The sequence below is a fragment of the Penicilliopsis zonata genome, assembly GCF_001890105.1.
Source record: "Penicilliopsis zonata CBS 506.65 unplaced genomic scaffold ASPZOscaffold_2, whole genome shotgun sequence".
NCBI classification, from domain to species: domain Eukaryota; kingdom Fungi; phylum Ascomycota; class Eurotiomycetes; order Eurotiales; family Aspergillaceae; genus Penicilliopsis; species Penicilliopsis zonata.
Genome location: NW_019208912.1, coordinates 1656789 through 1680043, shown reverse-complemented (window position 1 = coordinate 1680043; position 23255 = coordinate 1656789). Strand labels below are relative to the sequence as shown.

General features: G+C 50.7%; 9 protein-coding genes across 9 annotated transcripts; 3 read left to right on the top strand and 6 right to left on the bottom strand.

The window, feature by feature from the left end:
* Positions 1–91: 91 nt before the first annotated feature.
* On the top strand, positions 92–2811 carry ASPZODRAFT_128811 (hypothetical protein). Its single transcript, XM_022722119.1, has 6 exons — positions 92–371; positions 434–465; positions 520–577; positions 631–696; positions 748–782; positions 842–2811. Exons 1-6 carry the CDS (start codon positions 351–353, stop codon positions 2583–2585), a joined length of 1956 nt encoding a protein of 651 aa, XP_022584699.1. The 5' UTR covers positions 92–350; the 3' UTR covers positions 2586–2811.
* Positions 2812–2903: 92 nt separating this feature from the next.
* ASPZODRAFT_157128 (hypothetical protein) lies at positions 2904–4864 on the bottom strand (the record flags this gene model as incomplete). Its single annotated transcript, XM_022726300.1, has 5 exons — positions 2904–3838; positions 3896–4157; positions 4212–4277; positions 4335–4703; positions 4829–4864. The coding sequence occupies 5 exons, from the start codon at positions 4862–4864 to the stop codon at positions 2904–2906; spliced, it is 1668 nt and encodes a 555-aa protein (XP_022584698.1).
* A 193-nt stretch (positions 4865–5057) lies between these two features.
* ASPZODRAFT_90101 (hypothetical protein) lies at positions 5058–6809 on the bottom strand (the record flags this gene model as incomplete). The annotated part of the gene is made up of 2 exons (XM_022730385.1): positions 5058–5772; positions 5846–6809. 2 exons carry the CDS (start codon positions 6807–6809, stop codon positions 5459–5461), a joined length of 1278 nt encoding a protein of 425 aa, XP_022584697.1. The 3' UTR covers positions 5058–5458.
* A 391-nt stretch (positions 6810–7200) lies between these two features.
* On the bottom strand, positions 7201–9198 carry ASPZODRAFT_139504 (hypothetical protein; the record flags this gene model as incomplete). The annotated part of the gene is made up of 1 exon (XM_022724561.1): positions 7201–9198. The coding sequence occupies one exon, from the start codon at positions 9196–9198 to the stop codon at positions 7201–7203; it is 1998 nt and encodes a 665-aa protein (XP_022584696.1).
* Positions 9199–9479: 281 nt separating this feature from the next.
* ASPZODRAFT_139503 (hypothetical protein) lies at positions 9480–12653 on the bottom strand (the record flags this gene model as incomplete). Its single annotated transcript, XM_022724560.1, has 4 exons — positions 9480–11299; positions 11349–11694; positions 11762–11965; positions 12024–12653. 4 exons carry the CDS (start codon positions 12651–12653, stop codon positions 9480–9482), a joined length of 3000 nt encoding a protein of 999 aa, XP_022584695.1.
* A 1781-nt stretch (positions 12654–14434) lies between these two features.
* Positions 14435–15997, top strand: ASPZODRAFT_57875 (hypothetical protein; the record flags this gene model as incomplete). Its single annotated transcript, XM_022728722.1, has 2 exons — positions 14435–15302; positions 15360–15997. The coding sequence occupies 2 exons, from the start codon at positions 14435–14437 to the stop codon at positions 15995–15997; spliced, it is 1506 nt and encodes a 501-aa protein (XP_022584694.1).
* A 1985-nt stretch (positions 15998–17982) lies between these two features.
* Positions 17983–19884, top strand: ASPZODRAFT_58491 (hypothetical protein; the record flags this gene model as incomplete). The annotated part of the gene is made up of 4 exons (XM_022728770.1): positions 17983–18505; positions 18568–18937; positions 18989–19559; positions 19627–19884. The coding sequence occupies 4 exons, from the start codon at positions 17983–17985 to the stop codon at positions 19882–19884; spliced, it is 1722 nt and encodes a 573-aa protein (XP_022584693.1).
* Positions 19885–20156: 272 nt separating this feature from the next.
* Positions 20157–21491, bottom strand: ASPZODRAFT_58000 (hypothetical protein; the record flags this gene model as incomplete). Its single annotated transcript, XM_022728733.1, has 2 exons — positions 20157–21282; positions 21346–21491. 2 exons carry the CDS (start codon positions 21489–21491, stop codon positions 20157–20159), a joined length of 1272 nt encoding a protein of 423 aa, XP_022584692.1.
* A 285-nt stretch (positions 21492–21776) lies between these two features.
* On the bottom strand, positions 21777–23080 carry ASPZODRAFT_110343 (hypothetical protein). Its single transcript, XM_022720993.1, has 2 exons — positions 22605–23080; positions 21777–22546 (listed from the first exon to the last, which is right to left on the bottom strand). Exons 1-2 carry the CDS (start codon positions 23058–23060, stop codon positions 21833–21835), a joined length of 1170 nt encoding a protein of 389 aa, XP_022584691.1. The 5' UTR covers positions 23061–23080; the 3' UTR covers positions 21777–21832.
* Positions 23081–23255: the final 175 nt, after the last annotated feature.

Here is a 23255-nt window from a genome sequence, read left to right as displayed (position 1 = left end):
TCCCCCACCACAACGCGGCTGGGCGTCTATCGCCTGTGGCTGTTTGTCGTGTTTGCCTGACGTTGCCGCAACAACGTGCGTTGAGAGACTTCTAGATGTTGCCCCTGAAGGCCACCAACTATCTTGCACGCGATGAGGGGCCCTTGCATGTCTGCTGTCGCTGCTGTCTTTGCCTCCATGGTGTGGCGATGACTGGTGGCTTGTTATCGATAAGCAAAGATTCGCCTTGAACTGACAGAAGAGCCTATCTGTTCTGGACTTCTAGTATTCTTTGAATACCTCTGGTATTTTGCAACTACGAAACGTGCTCTAGCTCTGGAATGGCCAGGATAAGGCCCTATTCTTGAAAGATGGATGCTTTTCTCACAAGGGTGGGTTGGGATAAGGTGGTTACGTCGTGATTTCGGACATTGTATGCTGACATCACTCCTAGCTCACCCAGCAGGCAATGAACTATGCCATTCGGTAAGCCAACCACTGGCTAAGAGACGACGAAGAGTCTAATTACTTGTGAAATAGCTCGGGGATCGCCATCACAGCCAGTTATGCAATTCGTCAATCGTCTCGCTTGCTCAAAGTAGGGTTGTCAGAGCTTTCGACTTGATATATATAAGCTGACATCTTGGAAAGAATGTGGGTGGCGAGGATCGAGATGAGCTCCTCCTGCTCCAACGCCGTTTAGAAAGCAAGATTCATGTAGGGTCTACCAAATGATTAGCTATAGGTCGCCTGCTAAGTTAGAGATAGGTCATTTCACCCGCTATCGACATGATCGAATTGATGTAAGATCCTGAGAAGTTCTCACAAAACTGTCAAGATAACACTTTTAACCTCACTTCAGTGCTGCGCGTGGAAATACTTCGTTGGAATCTGCCGTGACTCTCACCAAAGCGTTGAGATGGGACATTCAAGCACTAGGACAACGGCTGGCAAAGGCAGCAGCAGCTGAGGAATTGGTTCGAAGAGGGGCAAAGTCCAAAGACCAAGCCAAACATGATTTGGAAATCAAACTCATTATCAAGGACATAAGGAGACTTTTGGATCGTATCGAAGACGCAGTGCCCCTCATGAACCTTGCAATCACTACTTCCGGTGCTAAACTGTCCACAAACCTTCCCTCTACAGTCTCGCCATCTCGCCTGCTGCAGGCCAGCACATTCCTGACTACAGGGGATACTCAGTATTCCATCACCCCGTCACAGGCGATACAAGTTGGTCCTACCTTCACGCTTTCAATGTACATGCTCTTCGCTGGCCACGTTCGGCCCCACGATGAGGAAAGTGTCCGAGAGGCAACTTGGAAAGAAGTAATTCACAAAGCACGCTTAAAGCTCCGGAGAGTGCCAATGGATTTGGCATTTTCTCATCGCGGGCATGAAGTGTCTGATGACCGAATCCTGGCAGAAGCTAGGGTTGATGAGTTTGCCTACCAAATTCTGATCATCGAGGATCTAGACGACGGACGAGTGCACTCCTTCGAAGCTCCTAACCCGCAGCCACAACACTATGAAGGAGTTGAGCTTGCCGGCGTGCGAGAGATACTTCCCATTCACCAAATTTCCAAGATATTCTATGCTGATACCGGTCGAATCCTCAACATCAGCACTGAGGGCGAGACGAATAACCCAGTCTTGCTCCTCAAGAGAGACATCAACGCCGTTCCCCCACGGCGCATTATTGAACGTGATGAAAATGGATATCTGGATCCTGAAGAAGATATATCTCATACAAACGGCGATGAAGACGAAGAGACGGACGAGCTCCAAGCTCAACTGGATGCTCAGTTGAATATAAAATCCACAGGAAGGGATGAAGAACTTCCATCATTCCATGAGAGCTCCATTCCTGAAGAATGGAGACTCCCGTCGGGTCTAGATCCTGAGTGGATTGCGTTTGAAGTATACAATGAGGAGGAAGATTCAGATACTGAGTCGGAGGGTGAACCTATACAACCAACGGAAGCGGGTGCCGTGGATTCCGCTCAGATGGCCCGACTCTCCCTGAAAGGACGTCGTAGAGCACCTGTTCAAACCTATGAAAACAAACCTTCAGAATCCGCATCGGCTTCACGACAAGCTGCGACAACGCTGACCAACCCACTCTTCAACAACATTCGCACGTCCCTTTCTCTGCTTGAGATGCTTCTCCGGCTGATGTCTCTCCAACAATTCCAACAGCAATCCCACCTCTCCATCAGCGACGAACTTCTCAACTTCTTCCTCGAAGAATCTTCCACCACTGGCGCGGGTGGGGATGAACAGCATCGTCAGCGTCTCCGTACAGAAGCCAGACGCCGCGTAGGCTGGGATCCGTACGACGAAAGCCCCGTCAAGCGGAGAGGTGAAGATTATCAATACAGAGGAGGTACTCCGGTGAGCTACTCGCGCGACACGATAGAGGATTACGCATTTTCGCCAAGTGATCGGACCAGGCTCTTTCAAATTCGGTCCCGGGCCAACACTCCAGAATCCCCGTCAGCTCCTCAAGAGAAATCTCCGAGTATGCCTCCAGAGGCCTCAAAAAGAGCCTTGCAATCTTCTCGCCGATCCACGCCGCTAGCTGGCAAGGATCGTGACCGGGAGTAGTCTAGCACCGAGACTCAGGGTGGCGAAGCTACTACTCATTATGGTCAGCATACAAAGTTGTTCTGTAACTTTGTAAACCATAGCAAGTGTTATGGTACATCTTCGTCTAGTGTATGTCGGTGTTAGAAGAATGTCAGAAGCCATTTTGAGTTAAACTGGATGATATAGACATCTATACATCGGCATTGCTCCTCCTTAATGGAAGATCTATGAATTGCCCTTGATATCATTTAATATGTTCCATGATTAACTAAAGTCTAATACTCGTATTGATAACTTTCAAGCTGAAAACCACTCGAAATGCTTTCCATGTGTCGATCAATCGAATGGCCAAGCGCTCTCCAATTCTGCAATTTCACCTTCATCGCGAGCATATTTGCGAATAAACTCTTTCTTAGCTCGGGGTATAATCTGACTGACCTCGTTGTATTCATCATGGGTCACCACGCCGCGGGCATAGAAGTATTTAGGTCCTATCATCTCCTGGATCTCTCGCATCAATTCCATCGAAGAGGTAGCACCTATGTGATCCCTTTCGATCTGGCGGAGCATCTCTGCTGAAAAAACAAGTGGGAACTTCTCGTCAGTGTGATTCAGTTTTGGGATATCTTTCCAGTTGTTTTGCTGCTGATCTGCCAATAAAGCCAAGTAAGTTGCCTCGCCATCAACAAGGAGGTTTCGAGTAAAAAGAAGCAACTGGAAGCAAAGCGTTTCACGAAACTCGAGAGCCTTGAATAGCAGCGGCATTTTCTTATGCACCAAGTGTCTGTACAATGACACTAGTGACATTTTAGTGTACAGTGAGGTAGCTTTGCGTTCGGCCAGCGGCTCGGGATCACCTTGAAAGAGTGAACGGATGTCGGCGAGTTTTGGGCGGTCCAGCAGGCCATCGAGAGGCGGGCCATCGTATTCGAGGATGTAGGGCTCAATAGGATGATCGTATAATGGCGCTAATTCAGTGGATTGCCAGTCGATAATTCCATATATTTCTGACAGGTTGCTCGGATTGACAAAGATATTCTCCGCATGCAAGTCACAGTGCCAGATATGAGAGGTCTGGATAGACACTTCAGGCAGAAGATATCTCAAAAGTTTGAGATAACTTTCTATCGCGAGAATCTTCGACTCTCGAGAAGGTTGGTATGTTCCAGAATAGTGAAGGGCAATTGGGGACCTAGGGAGCTTCGGCATATTTTCAGTACAATATATCTCCCTCAACCCTGTAGCACGTTCATAGTCCGCTGCGGTAGTCCCTGCGAGAAGAAGTCAGAATAAAGGAATAGCTGGAATGTAATCCAGAGAAGGATTACATGGACCTCTGTCAAAGTCCATTTCAAGTCTGCCATCATCGGTATTTTGCCTGCTCACCGATGGACCAATTGTGAAACGGTCATCCACGATGGTGACTCCTGCTTTATCGGTATATTCGACGCTAGGCGTCGACAGTCCGACATCGTTCTTGTAATACAGACTCCCATAATGCGAGAAAGTGGTATGTAACCAAGCCTCTTGGTAGAAGGCAATATTTCGGAGTACCTTAAACTTCACATTAACTTCAAGTTTATCCCATAACTTGCTCAGTTGAACACCGCGCATATTTTCCATTAGAATTTATTCAGCCCTCACTTCATTTTCAGATGTAGAGCTCCAAGCCAGAACATTCGGTATGGGTATCTTCATAACGTTTCGCAGCTGCCAGGAATCAGCATGGTAACCTTGGGGAAATAATTAGAGACTGAGGTATCATACAAAATCCATGGTAGCGACTTCTGAGGCCGTGGTAAAATTCGCTTTGCCAGCATTAGGATTAGGTACTTTGCCCACAATTTGTGAACCGTCATCCATCGTAAACCGAACAACTTTGTTATGCATTCCGTCCGGCAGTTTCTCGGTGTTGACGCATCTTCGCGACCCTTGACTTGCAGTTTCGGCAGCACGAACAGCTAATCGAGCAAGCTCATCGATTTCAAATTGAACATATCTCTTAGAAAGATGACGGGACTCATCTGAAAGAAATCGCCCCCGAGTAAAGCGAAAGAGGTCGTTGCTGTTTTGGTTGCCAACTGCCGTGCAATCATTCCTCGCTCCATTGCGTAAGAGTTCGGCATTTGACGCCGACTTGGTAATAAGTGATTGAATCTGTGGACGTATCCTAACTCAAGCAGTGTCAGGATCTATCTTCGTGGTTTCGTCTGCACCGAAGCATTTGAACAGCTTTGAGTCCTCGTGCAAAGTAAACTAACCCAGTTAAGGTGCAAAATATGAGGTTGCCTGGCCATTACTTACTTTATATATAGCTTAAAAGCGCTGGGAGGCTTCATGTCCAAAGCCAAGCCTTTTAATGATTGTGATAGAGGCTTAGATTTACCAAGTCCTTGGTTGTTGCAGTTGTAAGTTTTGATGAATCGTTTCTTGCAGATTAGGCGTAGTTTCATGCCTAAGGTTGGCAATGACACCTTGACATTTTATCGACCATACAGACCAAACACAGCTAGCTACTCACAGAAAGAGGGAGTTCGTCCATGATCCATTAGGGAAAAGGACTAGAAACTTGAATTTGCTAGGCTATAAAATCACCGTATAGAAGACAGCTTCCTCGCCCTGAATATCATCGCTGAAAAAAAGAAAAAAAACAGTACTGGACGGAGAGTAAATTGATGAGAGTGATGAATGACCGATCAACGCCAAAAGCCGAAGTACGCCTATCTGAAAGGAAAGTACTGCATAGATCCATGATTCGTCTCGATGCGACAGAACAACCAGTGGGCTGAGAGCATCGCATAAAGGTGGGCGAGGGGTGGGTCGTGGTTTTAATCAGAAATAACAAACCAACAGCATCGAGGAAGAAGAGATAAAAGGGTTTCACAGGCATATCACTCCCAGTCCTCGTCACTTTCATCGGCCTTGGCGTCGGTGGCTGCGGTCTTCTCCTTAGGACTTTCGGGTGCCCGGCTCGCAGTTCCGCTGACCAGATCATAGCTTGATTCGCTATCAGGTTGCGACTGCTGGTCGTTAGACCGGCGAGGCTCGCCGGGCTTCAAAGTGTCTTTCTCCGACACAGCAGCAGCGGGGGCGAGAGACTTGCTAGACTTGACCTGGGGGGTAGAGGGGGAATCGGATCCCGAGTCAGACTCCGAGTCGGTATCATCGTCCCAGCCGACTTCTTCCTCCTCGTCCACGTTCGCGCCTAGAAATGGTTAGTCATAGGGATCAAAGGAAGAAGAAAAGAGTGCTGTAGTTTGGTGGTGTCATCGACAAACCTTTCAACAGCTCCTTGCGCTTTTTCTCTTCCGTTTCAATAACCAGACGAAGGAAATAGTACCGGGTCCAGAAATCGGCATACTCGACCGTCTCCGGCACTAGCTTCTCCATGGCCTCCCGAAGTTCTGGGTATGTTTCCAAGTCAGCCGCGATGGCGCTAGTCTTGCTATCAATGTTGAAATCCTCTCTAAACTTGGCCCACTGGTCGCTGACCGGGTCCTTGGAGAAACTCTCCGGATTCGAGTGGATGACGTGCAGCTGGGCTTCGAAGCGCGTGGCGTGGATAACCCTCTTGCCTTCCGCATCCTTGCTCTCAAAGAGCAGCTTGGAGGACTCTTCGTCGCCCGGCGGGACGATGCTCACCGCTTCACGCATCTTCTGCACCACATTCATGCCAAAGCGCAGAATAGCCTCGTCAGCGGCCTCCTCTGCCTTCTCGATTTCTTTGAGTCGCCGAGCAGCCTCGGTCTTAAACCGAGAGATGAATCCTTCCCCACTCTGGCGGGGCTCCTCCTCCTCCTGTTGCTGCTGCTGTTGTTGTTGTTGTCCATCCGGTGCCTCCTTGGAGGTAGGCGTCACGGCCCCATCCTTGTCCCCCTCTGTCTCATCGCCCTCCGGGGAATTCCCCGCCGTGAATGCTGTGCTCAAAGAAAGCCCCCTCGTGCGCCCGACAAGACTCTCCCGGAGGTCGGTGAAGCCCTTGACGGCCTCTTCGCTCGCGGCGGCGTATTCCTGTCGAGCCCCCTCGTAGTAGCTCTCTCCTTGCTTGCGGACATTATTCCAAAAACCCCCGAGCCGTGTTCCCCATGGACTCGCAGAAAATGCACGGAAAGTTTCCTGGAATTCGGCGTTCAGGTCAAGGTTCTGTCGTTGGTTGGTACTAGCATTGTTATTATTGTTGTTATCGGCGTCTCCCTGCGAAGTCAGGATCTCCTCCTGGATGTGGTCATAGGCGACATCCATGACGACGTCTGTCGCCTCAGAATCAGGGCTAGCTGCGTGGAGTGAATGGGAAAGGTCGATTCTCGACTACAGGGCAGTCGTCACAGATAAGTGGAAGTGGTGAGATCGACTTAATCATTCCAGCTCGTGGATCATCGCCGGAGCTACAGCGGCCCGAACGCCCCCGCCTTGCTCCTTGGACGGATGAGAAAAGGGTTGGAAGTTGCAACTTGAACTGGGTTTCAGTGGCAGAATTTGTTTGTTTGGTTATTATTATATACATGGAAAGTATTGTTTATAATATATTTATAATAGCAGAAATCATTTCTCATCTCGTCAGTATTTCTCATCAGTCACCCTTACCCAGATTGTCATTCGACGAAACAAAAAAACAACGAATGCGGAGTACACGTCAGTTCTCGCTAGGGCCTTCTTTATCATCCATACTGTAAGGCTCGCCGACACTGTCTTGACTGCCAAGTATGAACTGCGGCATGGGGATACTCTCCATAACACTAGAAGAGAGCAATTGACTTTTGGAGAAGAGCGGTCGGTAGGGTCGACCCTGCGCGGTTTCACGTCTTTTCAGTCTATCGGCTGGTTGCGAGGATTCTACCTGAATAACCGACTGGCGATAGGCTTGGGATGATCCGCTGGGAGCCGGGTGGCGTATTTCGTGTCTGAGAGGCGAAGATTCCGGGACGACTTCGGCGTCTAGATTCTGCATGTCCTGGCTTTGTGTCTCGGGTTGAGATATCAGTTGGCTCTGAGCAGGGCTTCCGACCTGGGGGTGTAGAGTAGTCGATGGGTTTGCCATTGCCACCAAAGTAAAGTCATTCAAGGACGTCGACGGACCTCCTCTTTCGCGCGGAAAAAGTTCGGCGAGTTGCTGTGTATTCATCATGGGGATCGGTTCGAGTGGGTATTGGGTAGCCGGTTGCAGTCTTCGGTAGTAAACCGATGCGTCAGATGAGAGGGTAGCTTCGGAAGGAGGAAGAACAGTCTCATCTAGGTCCAGCTCGGAATGCATGAGCGGCAGAGGTAAATCATCTTCAGCCGAAGAATCCTGTTCGTTATCTGAGAGACGTCTTTGTTGGCTATTCACAGTTTGTTTCGGAGACGATCCAGCAGTACTCGTCATTTCACCATCGAGATCCTCATATTCGCTTTCGGCATCGGTTTCATATACCACTGTCTTCTCAAACGCTCGGTGTGAGACACGCTCCTGGTTCTTCTCTTCTGCCGGTATGTTTTCATGGATGGCCAAATCTCTCTGATGCGATCCCTTCGGATCATTCGCCTGGATCTTGGCATCTTTGACTGCATGCGTATTTGCTATTGGAGAATTGGATAGCATAGAAGAATCAGAGATAGTACTTTCGCCGACAAGGAGGGGAGGACGTGTAGGTGTCAGCGACTCTTCCTTCAATACCCGTTGAAATCTGGAGCCTTCTTCCGACCTCTGACATAGCAGGTCGGGGGAGACATTTTTGAGCGGAGAACCTCCTGCACATTGACGCTGGGATGCTGCAATCATCGCAAACCCAGGGCTATCCGGCGACTGGGAAGAGGGAATTTCAAACTTCCGTGACTTTCGTGGGGTAACAGGGCTGCTAGTCGCTGTTGCAGTCGACATGCTTGCTGTAACAAGTGCCTTCCCAAACGGCTTCATAGCCCCTTCAATTTCGGAACCCTTCTGCTCCACCTTCATAATCTCCTTAGGTGTACCATTATGTTCCTTCTTAGTGTCTCGATCATAAGGAGTATAGGACGTATAATCTAGGTCCAGATCATCGGATTCAACAGGAAGGTAACGCCGCACGTAACCGATCTGCGTCAGAGTCTTCTCTTTCTTGCCATCTTTCCCCTTCTTCATGCTCCTATTTTTGCCATTTCCTGTTGGCGGGGTATTCTTCTTTTTCGCCCTTTTCTCGCTCGGGGTGGACACCCTCCGTCGTTTCGGAGTCGGATCATCTAGATCGTCATCCACATCAGCCTGCTCAAAGTGGACATTCCGGACCTGTCGTGTTCGCGGCGGAGGCAGCGGCTGGTAATCAGGGTCATTCTGCGAGCTGTCTTCGATTGTAATCACTTCCTTGGAGTTCCCTCCGTTCTTTGTAAGTTTCTGATCTTCTTGGATATAATCCAACCCGCCATCGTCCGATTCCGAACCCTGGGTTCTCGTCACGAAATCTATCTGTGTCAAAGTAGACTGCCGGGGTCCGCTGGGCAAACTGTCACCGGTGGTCTTCTTCCTTGATTTTGTCGTCGACAGAGAAGGAAAGGGGCTGCTAGTTTTTCTTCTTAAAACCGGCGTCTTCGTCGACGTCGAAAGCCCCTTGTCCGGCGTGTGCGAGTAATCGGGATTTTGAAAATTGGCGCCTAGGCTGCTTCGACCACGCCTTGTCATTGCCAACGGGAAGAGTACATTTCAGACTGTGAATTAGAGAAAGGAAAGCATCGATACGACGAATCTGAAGTGACGTCGAGGCAAGCGCCAACCGGAGAAAGTCGCGTCAACGACGCGTTTCGAGCGAGTGTGGTCCGTGCGTGTACATTTTGCCTATTACAGATACAGCCAAAGCTTCAGGCAGCAGTTGAAATCGATACCTACGGAGTACCAAAGTAGCTGGTAACTACAGGCTGGTAACTCAATGCTATTTACAGACATGACCCAGAGAAAATCATATTTCAGTCAGACATCAGCCATTCAGGAATGGCGTCTTCATCGTCCGGGTCCTCCGAGAGCAAAGACACCTCGTCCACCTGGCTGCCGGGTTCTTCGACATCGTCGACCGGCGAGTGCATTCCTGGTGGGCTGCGAGATACAACCTCTAGACTTACAGACTTGGAGTCACCCCCGACCGACGAGCTGACAACGATGGGCACTTCAGAGGACCCGTCGACCGTGTCCCTCGTAGGCGGGTCGACCTGTGGGCCAGGGTCAGGGCTTTCAACAGAGGGAGTGCTGGGCTTTGCGTGGTGGAGTTCAGACCCGCTGGAGTGGTTCGGTTGCTCGTTGGGAACCACAACAAGGGAATAGCGCGGTTGGTTGTCCGCTTGTTCCCTGCGAAGTGTGGACTGCGGAGGGATGGGCGGTAGAGGCTGAATGATTGAAGCCGACTGCACAGATTCGTCTTCTGGAATGAAACCTCCTCCAAAATCATCCTCGTCTTCGTCCGGAGGGTGGCTATGTCGGGAAGACTGCGTTTCATGGACTAGTCCACTCGATAAAACACCGCCGCTGTCACGGTCAAGGGGTTCCGGTAGGAAACCTCCACCAGATGCCTCTTCAATATGAGATTCCAGTAGAAATCCCCCGCCGGCTACCTCAACATCCTCATCTGCATCTTCCTCGGCACCGGCTTCATCCACAGCATCACTGATGTTTTCTTCGTCTTCACCTTCGACGGCATACCCCTTTACCCTCTCCGCAATTCGTAGGCGGAGTAAGAGGTGCTTCCACATTTGAAGCGCTGCAGCAGACCTCAACTCGAGCTCAGCGTGGACTCTTTCATGCTCGAGACCTCTGAGCACCTCCTGGACGGCTTCAAGGTACTCTGCTGCGATGACTACTCCCTCAAAGACGGCTGTTCCGTGGCGCCCTTTGAAATTAAAGCCAGTCACGGCGTCCGCGTAGTCGATCCCCAGGATTCTGGCCGCTTGTCTCGCTTCGAGATGTTTTACATGGACTCCACCAGGGGGAACCATGCTAGGCACATAGACGTCCAAATTTCCGTACCCATTTTTCGGGATCCGACCCTTGATCACCGGTGGGGGTTGATAAACCTCCGTTTGGAATGATGCATAGAGTGGCGTCATCTCGACCGGATCGTCACCACCCTCACCGTCCGTGGTTTCAGCAACCCTGTTCCGGCTGGGCCGTACCCGTTTCAAGGCCTGCTCGCCTAACTTGATGTCTCGGCCCAGACGGTACCATCCATCCGCGCTCCGGAGGTTATGGACATCTGAGCGCCGGTAAACGGGTTCCAGGACTTCGTTCTTCATCCCAGATTTACCTAAACTAACCTGACCAATCACCCGTTTCGGATGAACGACCTGGTTTCGTCGTAGATGTCGGTCGAGGGCATAGACCGGGTGGTCTTTGAAATCTTGGACGTTGCGAGGCATAGGTTCCGCCGCGGTTCTGGCAGTCAGTTCGCTCACTTCTATCTCGTCGCGGTCTTCTAGGAATGGTTTCTCGAACGCTCGTAACGTGCGTGTCCACCACATCTCCCCGTTTCTCGTAGATTCCACTCTGAGCTTGCGCGTCTTGGCGTTGAATGCTTTCGCGTACCGTCTCGTCACGTCACGGGCTGAGCCGTCATCTTCAAACGCAACGACGTAGCTCATCTGATTGTGCGGATCACTGGCCGGGGGTTCGAATTTTGAAGGTTTTGCAAGAGACATCGTCACCAGTGGATCGATGGGAATCCATTTCTGTACCACTTCATTGAACGCCTCCACCCAGAAGACAGGGTAGGAAGATTCTGATAAGCGGGGAGGGCGATCTGATCGATCAGATTACAGCCAAAAAAAAAGATCAGATCTCTAACTTACCCAGCCGAGATGAAGCCTGCAAAGGCCGCTTCGAGGTAAACTGCGGACGACCCAGGCGTCTTGTCGGCAATGGTGATTGTTTCTCGGATGAGGAAGTTTCATGGCTTTCATCGGAGGAAATGACTATATATGAAGACCGCTGTTTCTTGGGCGTCGTCGTATTCTTGATGGCACCGGAAAATGTCAATGGCTGTAATGAGCAGACCAGCCTGGCTTCTACCGCTACAGAACGCAGCAGGGCACAGAATAACTGTGCTCCAAAGTCCCGCGAGCCTCGTAAAGATTTTGCTTGTTTGCGGAAGTCATCCCTCGAGAGAAAGACTTCTGCATCGGACATGATTGATTTCTAGACTCAGGAAGAGGCTGTCAGACAATGATATTCAGGTCTTAAAAGAAAAATGTCCCTTGCGTACCGCTCTATCCTGTACAGCCTCGGGCTCATCCTGCCAATGGGGTCTTTTCAGACCGGGCATTGTCTTTCGGAATCTCTTTGAAAAGACATCAGCAGCCTGGTTAAGACCATCGATGAAGACGGCAGATCTTGAAGGCTGCGGGCGATTCTCTGGAGGGTTCAACAAGGAAATTATCTGCTTTGGGAGCATTTGTTTCAAGAAACCCTGTAGTGTATCAGGACATATGGATCAAACTTCCAAGGAAGAAAGAAGGAAAACACACCTGAACTTCTTCATCATTGCACCAGATATTTCGACGATTGACATGGCTCAGAAGACACAGCAGGTGGACTTTGTGGATTTCCAGGCGTAGCTTCTTCTCTGCCGCAGAAAGTGGCCTCCGTCTGGGGACAGCAGCTTTCCTAGCGGTTGATGGCTTTTCCAGCGTGATCTGAAGGGATTCATCGCCGGTCCTGCCACTCCCTGCCGGCTGGAAGTACTCATCTGAAGAGGCGGCGACTGGAATTGGTGCTTGTTGGATGTCAACCTCTTCCCAGTCCATCTCCTCTTCGTCCGAGTCCTCCTCAGACGCCGTAGAATCGTAAGCAGTTTGAACCTGTCTAGTTTCATCATCCGAGCCCGATTCGTCCGGCAGAGATACAATTTGAGCATTCGTCGTAGGGGTGTCATCTAATAATGGTGCGGTCAAGGCGGCCGGTCTCACACGCTCGCCCACTTTCCTCCGTTTGATGGGCCGATCTGTTTCTAGAGAAGTTGAATCTCGAGATTCCGCCTCCACAAGCATCTCCAAGTAAGCCTCTGGGATCTCATTGTCGTCATGTCCTCGTCTGGGTTGCGAGCGACGCGTTCCGCCGCCCCGGCCTGGACGGGCGCGCTGCAAACGACGCACCATATCGGAGGGATAGAGAAAAATTCATCGAGGGATAGTATATATATATATTCAGGGCGGGTTAATTATGCCGCGGGAATTCTGTACATATCATCGCTGGTGAGAAATGGTCCTAAAACACGCGTCTGGTAAGGGTCAATCCAAGGGTCAAAGAAGACTTTTCTTCTGCAAATTGGAAGTTCTCTGGCCTAGCAGTGCTTCTGAGATGAATATCCAAACATGATGTGTCATATACAAGATATAATAAATCGCAACCTGCTAGAAGCTCATCGGCTTCAGTGACGCGTTTTTCTCATATTTCCCTCTTAGGCAACACTGCGTCATATCGGAGGCACAATATTCCGTCCCGAGATATTCTTTGCTTATCTAATCTGGTATTTTCGGCTAAACTGCTTTAGGCAGGAGCCCTCTTTGAGCTCTGACCCTCAACTTTAACAGCAGAATGAGCAGGATATAAAATAGGCAGGTAGTATTCCTATTATTCTTATTATTCTTATTATCATTATTATCATTATTATCATTATTATTATATGGTACGTAGAAATAAAGAATAGAGTACTCCATACTGATATGATGTTTCTGCCTGAACTGGGAACTGTCGCCTGCTTTTCATCTCTCTCTCCTCGCGATCATCTCCAACGTTAGTGATTAATCACTGTTGAAAGGAACCAATGCTACAATCGCCAGCTGCAAAGGCAAACCAAAACATGCTGGCCTCCCGCCAGACCAGCCCTCGCCCAGTCGCAGGTCACGTTGACTCCAGGGACATCCTCCGAGCGCCCCAAGCGAAGAACCTCAACTTTTCCCAGCCGTCCAGCCCGTCAATCGCAAGATGTCAGTTGTCAGTGGCATCTCTACTGTCTTAACCCAAGTTGGCCCAGAACCAAGGACTGACCTCAGACGCAGAGCCCCGCAGAGGCTTGACCACTACCAGCCTGCCTGTCGCAAAAGCGAAGAGAAACTTGCTTTATGGCATTTCTAATGCCTCCCTAATCGCTGGAAGGGAGTTTGTGGGGTTTATAGTAACCTCCTTACCTCTTTGTTACTGCCGAGTGAGTGTCCTTGGAACAGTATATATTAGTGAAGACACCACTCACCAATTAGCAGCGAGAGCAGCAAGCCGAACCCCATCAGTCACCGCGTCCCCTCATACCAAGCGACAGAATGTTGGATTGATTGCTTCCACCATCACAGTGAACTCCAGAAGACTGCTCATACCTACTTCATCAAGACATACGCCACATTCTCCGACTGCCTTGACGCTGGTGACATCCGTCAACCTGACCCGTCGCCTCTAGAGTGCCATTTTCGGCTTGCAGAAAGGCTGAACGCCTCGGAATGGGTGCCTCCATCGATCGAAAAATGCGAGACTGGGATGCAATCAAGTGTGCACCGGGGGCTATCATTATTAATAATACAGATCTACCAGCTACCTAGAAGCTAGTCTATAGGGTCGTGTCTTTGTCCTATAGTTTCTTACACCTTCAATTAAGCATATGTCCAGCTGCCATGGAAAACTGAAGGATAGAGCATTGCAATATTACAATAGGAGTCAATATACACACTTATCAGGTATATGCAGTTTTGACTGTTTTTAGGCGTTATTGACCATCTTGGCTTTACGTTCACTGGCTGAATCATGGTTATCCCTTGTCTAGAGCACGCAATAATAGCTTAAAGCACTCTACCTCGCTTACCCCACCTGTCTTTGCTCAACATCTGCTTCTAGTCCTGAGTATTGCAGAGTTTCCTACCAACCAGGTACCACCATGGAATCAAAGAACATGAGCAAGAATATCCTGTTCCTTATTGCTGATGATCTCGGCAAATGTCTCAGCTCGTACGGGACCAAAGGGCTTTCCACCCCCCACATGGACCAATTTATATCGCAGAGCGTCACCTTCGACCAAGCCTTCACCAGCACGGCATCATGCAGCGCCAGCCGCACTGTGATGTACACCGGGCTACACCCGCATGAAACCGGCCAGTACGGTTTAGCCGGGGGGAATGCCCACTTCCAGACCTTTGAGCATATCCAGACCGGGCCAAAACTGTTCAACGCCCTCGGATACCAGACGGGGATTATCGGCAAGGTTCACGTTGGGCCTGGACAAGTGTTTCCCTGGGAAGTGAGGGAGGAGAGTGGGAGCCGGAATGTGGCCTGGGTGGCTGAACGGGCCGAGGCTTTTCTGGACCACGCTTCCGAGACGAAACGGCCCTTCTTCCTGACTGTTGGGTTTATCGATCCGCATCGAGACATCACGACTCGAGGCGAGTTCGGGAACTCGGAGACATGCAACGATACGTTTATCCCCCCGGAGATCAAGCCGGACGAGGTGGAAATCCCGCCCTGGTTGACGGACGTGGCAGAGACGCGCATCGAGTATGTGGAATACTACAAAGCAATTGCTCGGCTGGATTACGGGGTGGGATTGATTCTGGATGCTGTACACCGTCGAGGATTGGATGAATCAACATTGGTGGTGCTGTGCAGTGATAACGGGCCTCCCTTTATCAACTCCAAAACAACTCTATACGAGGCAGGGATCCAGTTACCGTTCATCATGCGAGTGCCGGGTTCTTCCCAAGGCATCCATAACCCCAACATGATCTCGTATATTGACATCCTGCCAACCTTTCTCGACTGGGCGGGTGAAAAGGCCGGTTTTTCTGTTCCTGCTGACGGCCATTCTGCATTCTATACGATAGAGACACAACCGCCGCCTCCTCCTCGCCGGCTGGGGAGATCGTTCCTATCGATCGTCAACCGTGAAGATGTTCTAGACGAACAACACTGGCAGCACCAAGTATACGGATCGCATACTTTCCATGAAGTGGCGAATTACTGGCCGACACGCTTTCTCCGGAATAGACGGTTCAAATATCATCGGAACATCGCGTGGCAATTGGATTTTCCTTTTGCCTCCGATTTATACGCCAGTTTGACTCTGGAAGGGATCCGTCGGAACCATCTGAAGAATGACAATGAAAATGATACCGACGATGATGTCATGGTTGGTTCTCGATCGCTTAGACAGTACGTCCGGCGCCCACGTGAAGAACTGTACGATCTCGAGACCGACGCCCAGGAGGTGAACAATCTGGTGGCGAGCGAAGCACACCAGACGATCCTCGTACGGATGAGGAACGATCTGGAGAAGTGGCAGGCCGATACGAGAGATCCATGGCTGCTCAGGGACGGCCAGAGCGTGGTGGCCTTGCAGCGGTATGCCGCAGACGGATTGAAGATGCCGAACAAGGCGGATTTTGTCTTGGATAGTGTGGCATACAGCCGGATGAAGCAGTACAGGGTGGATGATCCGGCTTTGCTGCGCAGTGAAGAGTAAATTAAAAAATAGCATCACATAGAATTTTGCATAGAATTCTAACTACCTCCTAGTATCTATACGTAATCCAATACTGTAAAGTCAACTTTAATAAGATGACATTCACAGCCTTATATTAAGGAGGCGGTATATTCTTATGATAATTATTATATGTAATTATGATATATAATATCTTATACTTTAAACTTTTGATATACTCCGTCCGTATCGACAGACCCTTGTAGTCCTGGCATGATGTGCGCCCGAAAGCGCCTCGTGGTCTCACATTTACTTGGCGTGGCTTACACGTACAGAAAAGGCGACGAGGCGTATTGTTAGTCTGCCTCTGAAGGGTTGACATGCATCCGAACGGGAGGGATCTTCCCACCGCCACGAAAGCTGCCAAGCAGACCTGGCTGGGCCCTGAAGCGCGAGATTAAGTACGAGTACTAGATAAGATGGACCATTAGCCATGGGCGTGACTAATTCCTATAATAGTGGCTATCGAGCTGCGGCTTCTTATCTTAGTGGGTATAAATATATTAGTTAGTAGTAGAAGAATGTATATGGGCCAATGTCATGTGACAGCATCATGTGATTATTAGGGGTAGCCTGAGAGCCTCAGGCCCTCAGCCTGGGTAGGTCACAGGTGGCTAGTTAGAGAGATCTCAGGTAGTAACTAGTACTAGTTATATACTACATAGAGAGTGTATGTAGTATGTACTATTAACTGACTTACTAGTAACTACTACATAACTATGTAGTAACTTGTAAGGCCAAGTAAGCTCACCCTAATTAGTTGGTTAGTGTTGCTTACTTTGCTTGTCCCATCTAAACCGCTCCCAGCCACTGGATTAGCATTTACGGCGTCCTCCGAACTTTACTTTAGTCCAAGTAAGACACTGGGTCTTCCCCGCACTCCACAGTCCGTTACCTATGTAGGATACTATGGTTCATACCTAGGCTACCTACATTGTATCCAGACAAGGTGTAGTATATGTAGTTCAGATTGATAATTATAATTTATCCCTGTATGTACGTAGTAAGCAGATTAATGAGCTACTCAAAACTAGCATGGATTTTCCAGAATCATACCTGATGTACATCTACGGTAAAAAAAACACTAACGGATACTCCGTGCCACTGATAGAGCCTGATCCCATTGATTATTGGCCACCTCTTATCTCCCCTGTAAGAGTTCCAATAGGGGGTGTTTGATTCTGTCGTAACCACCTAATTCACCAACTAAACCATGGTAAGATTTTCCCCATGCGCAGGATTTACACGCCTCCCGTCAGGTCACCAACGCGCCGTCAGCTAATGAGGCTTGATTTTTCCTCAAGGAAGCCTGGGCAATGACCTCCTGACAGGGTTCAAATGTGACCCTATACGGAGCTCCGGCTATCTGTATGTGTACGGAGTATTACCTAGGTAGTACCTACTAGGTACCCAGGTACCTACATACGGAGTACCTAGTATGTAACTAGTAGGTTACAGTAGGTAGAGGTAGAGGTAGAGGTAGAGGTAGAGGTAGAGGTACTCCGTAATCACCCAGCTGATCGATCCACAGTGGACAGGAACCATGGCGCTGTCTATCCAGAGATTTCCCTTGATAATTATCTAATGTGAATGTGTTCAGTAACTCCCTCCACCTATCACTTCCTCCTCATCGACTGTCACCCCTGCCGGGCGCAACGTCTCCCCGCTTTGCCTCCCCCAATACGCAGAATAAACCGCGCACCCATGTCTGAGCTGTCCGAGCTGTCTGAGCCTCGTTGATCGGCTTCTTTTTATTCTTGGGGTTTCCCATTTTTTTTTTTCTCTCTTCTTTTCTTCTCTTCCATCTTTCAATTCCTTCCCTCTCCCCGACCTTCCTCGGTGGAAATCCCAGCCGTGTCTGGCCCACCCCCTTCGCTTCCCGTTTTTCTTTTAATTGAATCGCTGTACCGAGTACGTTGGGTACTCAAATACCTATCATGTCCAAAGAGGAGAACGGTCAGGCTGTCATGGCCGACCCGGGAGTGGTCGAAGGCAAACCTCCTCCGCATTACGATGTCGCCGAAGGCGCCCAGGAGAGCCAGGAGGGCTTCTGGCGCGACAAGGAGGATTTCTGGACGCGGATGGGCCTCAGCGGTCGCTCCTTCGGTCGCCGCGAGGACGGCGGTTCCTTTGAGCTGGAGCGCACGATGAAGGGCCGCCATCTGAACATGATCGCCATCGGCGGTTCCATCGGCGCTGGCTTCTTCGTCGGTTCCGGCAGCGCCCTGGCCACTGGCGGGCCTGGTTCCTTATTTATCTGCTTCCTCATCTGTGGTGTCATGCTGTTCAACACCGTCTATGCCCTCGGTGAACTCGCCATCATGTATCCTGTCTCCGGCGGTTTCTACACCCTGTCTACCCGCTTCATCGATCCGTCCTGGGGTTTCGCCATGGGCTGGAACTACGTCTTACAATGGGCCGTTGTGCTCCCTCTCGAGCTGACAGTCTGTGGTTTCACCGTACAATACTGGAACAGAGACATCAGTGTCGGTAAGTTACAATCTACTACTGCTGCTACTTGCTATCTATAAAGCTAACTGTTCTCTCTCTAGGCGTCTGGGTGACGGTCTTCCTGGTCGCTATCGTCCTGCTGAACATCTTTGGTGGTATCGGTTATGCCGAGGAGGAGTTCGTTGCTGCAACCCTTAAGCTCACCGCCACCGTCATCTTCATGGTCATCGCTTTGATCTTGGTCTGTGGTGGTGGTCCCTCTGATGGCCGCTACTCGGAATACTGGGGTGCCCGCCTGTGGTACAACCCTGGCGCCTTCAAGTACGGCTTCCGGGGCTTCTGCAGTGTCTTCGTCACCGCAGCTTTCTCCTTCAGCGGTACCGAGCTTGTCGGTCTCGCCGCCGCTGAGGCCCGTAACCCTGTCAAGACGATGCCCGGTGCGATCAAGCAGGTCTTCTGGCGAATTACCCTGTATTTTCCCTCTCTCTCTCTCTATTTTCTTTGCTAATTTGCTCTCCCCAGCTTCTACATCCTTGGTCTCTTCTTTGTGGGCCTGCTTGTCTCGAGCGATGACCCGAACCTGCTCAATTCCCCCGACGCGGCCTCCAACGTGATCGATGACCCCAACACCTCCCCCTTTGTGCTGGCCAGCAAGTACGCCGGTCTCTCAGGCTTCGCCGACTTCATGAACGTGATCATCCTGATTTCCGTCCTGTCCATCAGCATGTCCGCCGTGTACGGTGGTTCGCGCTGTCTGACCGGTCTTTCCCAGCGCGGCCATGCCCCCAAGATCTTCAACTATATTGACCGCTCGGGGCGCCCCCTGGTGAGCACCGTCTTCATCATCATCTGGGGCTTCATCGCCTATATCGGTCTCAGCGCAAAGGATTCCACCGTCTTCGACTGGCTCGAGGCCTTGTCCGGTCTGGCCGCCCTGTTCACCTGGGGCAGTATCTGTCTCTGCCACATCCGCTTCCGCAAGGCTTGGGCCCACCAAGGCCACTCGCTCGATGAGATCCCCTTCAAGGCTGTCGGCGGTATCTATGGAAGCTACCTCGGCCTGGCACTCAACATCCTCTCCATGCTTGCCCAGGTAAGTGAAATCTAATCTCCATTTAAGACTCTTAACAGTCTTCTAGTTGAAACTAATCAAATTTCAGTTGTTCACTGCCATCGCTCCCGCCGGAGGTGGTATCAACGGTGCCTACGGCTTCTTCGAGTCCTACCTCGCCCTCCCCGTCGTCATCGCCTTCTGGATCTTTGGCTACGTCTGGAAGCGCCAGGGCTGGATCTCCATCGACAAGATCGATATCGACACCGACCGTCGCCCGCTGCCCTGGGACGAGATCAACGCCTACCGCGCCCAGGTGGCGGCCATGCCCGCCTGGCGACGACTCATCCATACTGTTTTCTTGTAAGACTTGCAGCCACATGGCTGTCTGTCTATGGGTTTCACGATATAATTATTATATCCCTATAGGATGCCGACCATGATTAATAATGCTTCCCATCTCTACTGTATCTTGATATCCATGTAATGAATAAGTATTTATCAACCTCTGCACAGTACTCTATAATGGTCTTCTGAGTATTCAGGACAGTTCTAGACTAATGAGAGCGGACCAGTAACCTTCTATTTAAATATATCACTGAACAAGAACAAGGCAAGTCTATTATATCCATACAATTCTCAATCCCTAGCGATCCTAAGCTGGATGAAATGGACGAGAGCAAAAATCACTCCGGCAGCAGTGACCATCGTCGCCGCAAAGACGAAGCCATGGCTGAATTCACCTTCGGAAACATGAATCATGGCTCCCGCGATGGGATTCCCAATCAGAAACCCAAAGCTGAGGACCAGGAAACTCATGCCCATCCAGGTCCCCACGCGCCCGAGATCTGGCGGTAATCGCGCCAGCACGGAAGCCGGCAGCGAGACGACGGCCCCCGAGAAGAAGCCATAAAGAAGACAAAAGACGATCAGGCCTGCTGGGTCGTGGATGGCGATCCACGCATAGGAAAGCAGAGCCGAGACGGCCGTACAGAGCACCATAATCTGCAAGGACCCGAACCGATCAGCCAGAAGGCCCGGGATGATACGGCCGAAAACAGAAGACCCGTTGAGCAGAGAAAGCATGTAGAAGGCCAGGGACTCGTCCATCCCCGCTTTACTCTGCGCGTAGAAGATGACATAGAAGAAAGGAATGTATAGTCCCATAAAGGCGAAGAACGACCCAATACTGAACAGGACGAAAGGGAGGGAGCGAAACGCCGCGGAGTCAATCATACTTCGGGCTCGCTTTGGAGGAGGCAGTCTCGTCCGGAGCACGGCGATCGCCCCCGTCAACGTCGCCAGGGCGATGAACCCGATCACGCGCGTCGCCCAGGGAAACCCGATCGAAGGCTGCAGTCGGCGAAACACAATCGGGTAGATCACGCTGCCGATGCTGCCGCCCGACACGGTGACTCCCGTGGCGAAGGCGCGCCGGCGACTGAAATAGGTGGCTACGATGGCCACGCTGGGGAGGAAGAGACATCCCGCCCCGAGACCGACGCAGATCCCCTGCCCTAGAAACACTTGCCAGTATGTCGTCGCCAGGCTGGTCATCATCATCCCGAAAACTACCAGGAATGTACCCGTGACAAGCAAGTGGCGGAAGTATCCCCGGTCGAAGATCGGCCCGCCGATGATCCCCAGCACGATCAGGAAGAATCCCTGCACGGTTCCGATCCAGGAGATCTCCGAAGAAGTTCGCCCGCTCATGAAATCGGTTTCGTAAAAGGTTTCGTACGCGCCGAACGTATTGATGATGCCCCTGCAGATCACCTCTAGTTAGTACACTACTCACTACCTTTGGTTACTGCTTAAGTGGCATTACCATGAATTGAAGCAGAGGAGATGCCCTCCCAGAACTTGCAGCCATGCAGTCATCCCTCCATCTGGGGGAGGCGGAGGGGTCGCCTGGTCTGACGTCTCGATGGTTGTCTCTGAATCGCTAGCCGGGTCTTGCTTGATATCGGACATTTTGAGCACGAAGACGGTATGAATTCGTATATAAGTAGTAGGAGTATATAAGTGGTAGAATAGATAATCCCTGTATCTACTTGAGATCTCTGGACTTTATATTATGCTAACGCGCTGTCGTGAATCTCGTCTTCGCAGAGCGAGGCGGATACTTGCCCGATCGGGCAACTTTCGCTAATTTTCCGCTGAGCGAAGACCCTGAAGGGGTAATCCTGAGATTGCTTGCCGAAACTCGCATTTGTCAGAGAGTAGTTAATAACTAGGCCGTATAATTTAACCGGATATATCTATAGAGAATATTTATGACGTTAACAGATGACATATACGCTCCGCTCTGCAAACTAACCATCCTGCGGACATTGCACTGTGAAATCCCTCAGCCCCCAATCTTCCCTCTGCGCCAGCCGAGCGATAGTTGCCGTCCGGCGTCGTATCCCTTCGAGAACCTGCAGCACCCAGCGGAGATTCGACTGGCCCGTCTGGGACCCGAACTTGCAGTTGGTCTGCTTGCCGTAGTATTCCTTGACGGCCGCATCCATCTCATCGACCAGGCGGCTCACTTTCCGTGCCGTGGAGAGGATCAGCATGCGCTTGTGGGTGCGGTCGTCCTCCTCGTCCAGTTGGAACGTGCCGACCGACATCCTCGTGCGCTGGACGTAGGTCGCGCCGTTCTTGGATACATGGCAGACCAGCAGGATCATCCGCTGCATCGCAATCGTCACCAGGATGAAGGCAAAGGAGGTCCGTGAACAGAGCAGGCAGGCAAGGTACTCGCTAATGCTCTGACTGATCTTGCGTACCGTCCCGAGCACCGTGTCTAGCTCGATGGTGTCGTAGTCGACGTGTCCGTAAAGCTCGGCAACGCAGTGCAGTTGCGTGTTCAGACACGAACACCGGCTGGAGGACTCTGGTCCCGGAAGTAACGGCTGATCCAAAGCAAGTGGAAACATCAGCGGTGGCGGGTTGGTGGTTGGCCATATATTTGGTTCCAGACTCGTTCCTGTAGACAGGTCAGGTAACGGACTGCCTGCAATCTGACTGAATGAGAATTCGGACTGTAAACCAATTAGACATAAAATATTTGAATCTGGTACTAGCAGGATAAGAGCCTACCGGCAGACTAGGGAGTTGGAGATGGCTGAAATCCATCGCAGGAAATGTAGGCATCCCCGAATTCGAGAAACCTGGTAACTGCGGTGTATTCGACGCATTTTCGGACCCCTTCTCTTGTGAATCGACGCTATTGTCTGGTGTGTTCACGGCGAACGGACTGTCTCGCTGCGAGTTCTCGCCACTCGTCGATGGCGATAATCCAGACCCCTCCGACTGTCTCGTCACTTTTAATCGCCCTTTGCGCAGCGATGGACTGTAGTGACAGCGATGGCTATTGCCTTCGCAACGCCGACATGGATGACCCCCGTTGCACTTTACGCGGGCCTGGCGACATAGATCACAGGCAGAGCGAAGCTTGCCGGTCAAGGCGGCTCGGGGGCGGCTCTCTCGAGATGATCGGTCTGTGGTATTCCACTTGCTTCGAAACTCGTCAGGGACTGCTGTTGAAGATACCATCTTGATGAACTGTAGGTGTGTGGATGATGAGAGAGACAAGAAGAGTGAGAGGAGGTCATTCAGCCAGATTACTAAGTCGTATTCACCATCCAAAAAGAAACACTCTCTTTCTACATACCAACCACATCTTTTTTTCTTCTTTCTTTAGTCTACTCGCTTTATTGTTGATCGGTGAGACTACGTGACTCTCTTCCC

Coding starts and splice junctions, on each gene's coding strand:
- ASPZODRAFT_110343 (XM_022720993.1), bottom strand. CDS start 23,060: ATGGTATCTTCAACAGCAGTCCCTGACGAGTTTCGAAGCAAGTGGAAT. Junction 22,547..22,604: donor TCCAACTCCCTAGTCTGCCG/GTAGGCTCTTAT, acceptor ATTGGTTTACAG/TCCGAATTCTCATTCAGTCA.
- ASPZODRAFT_128811 (XM_022722119.1), top strand. CDS start 351: ATGGATGCTTTTCTCACAAGG. Junction 466..519: donor GCAATGAACTATGCCATTCG/GTAAGCCAACCA, acceptor CTTGTGAAATAG/CTCGGGGATCGCCATCACAG. Junction 697..747: donor GTTTAGAAAGCAAGATTCAT/GTAGGGTCTACC, acceptor AGTTAGAGATAG/GTCATTTCACCCGCTATCGA.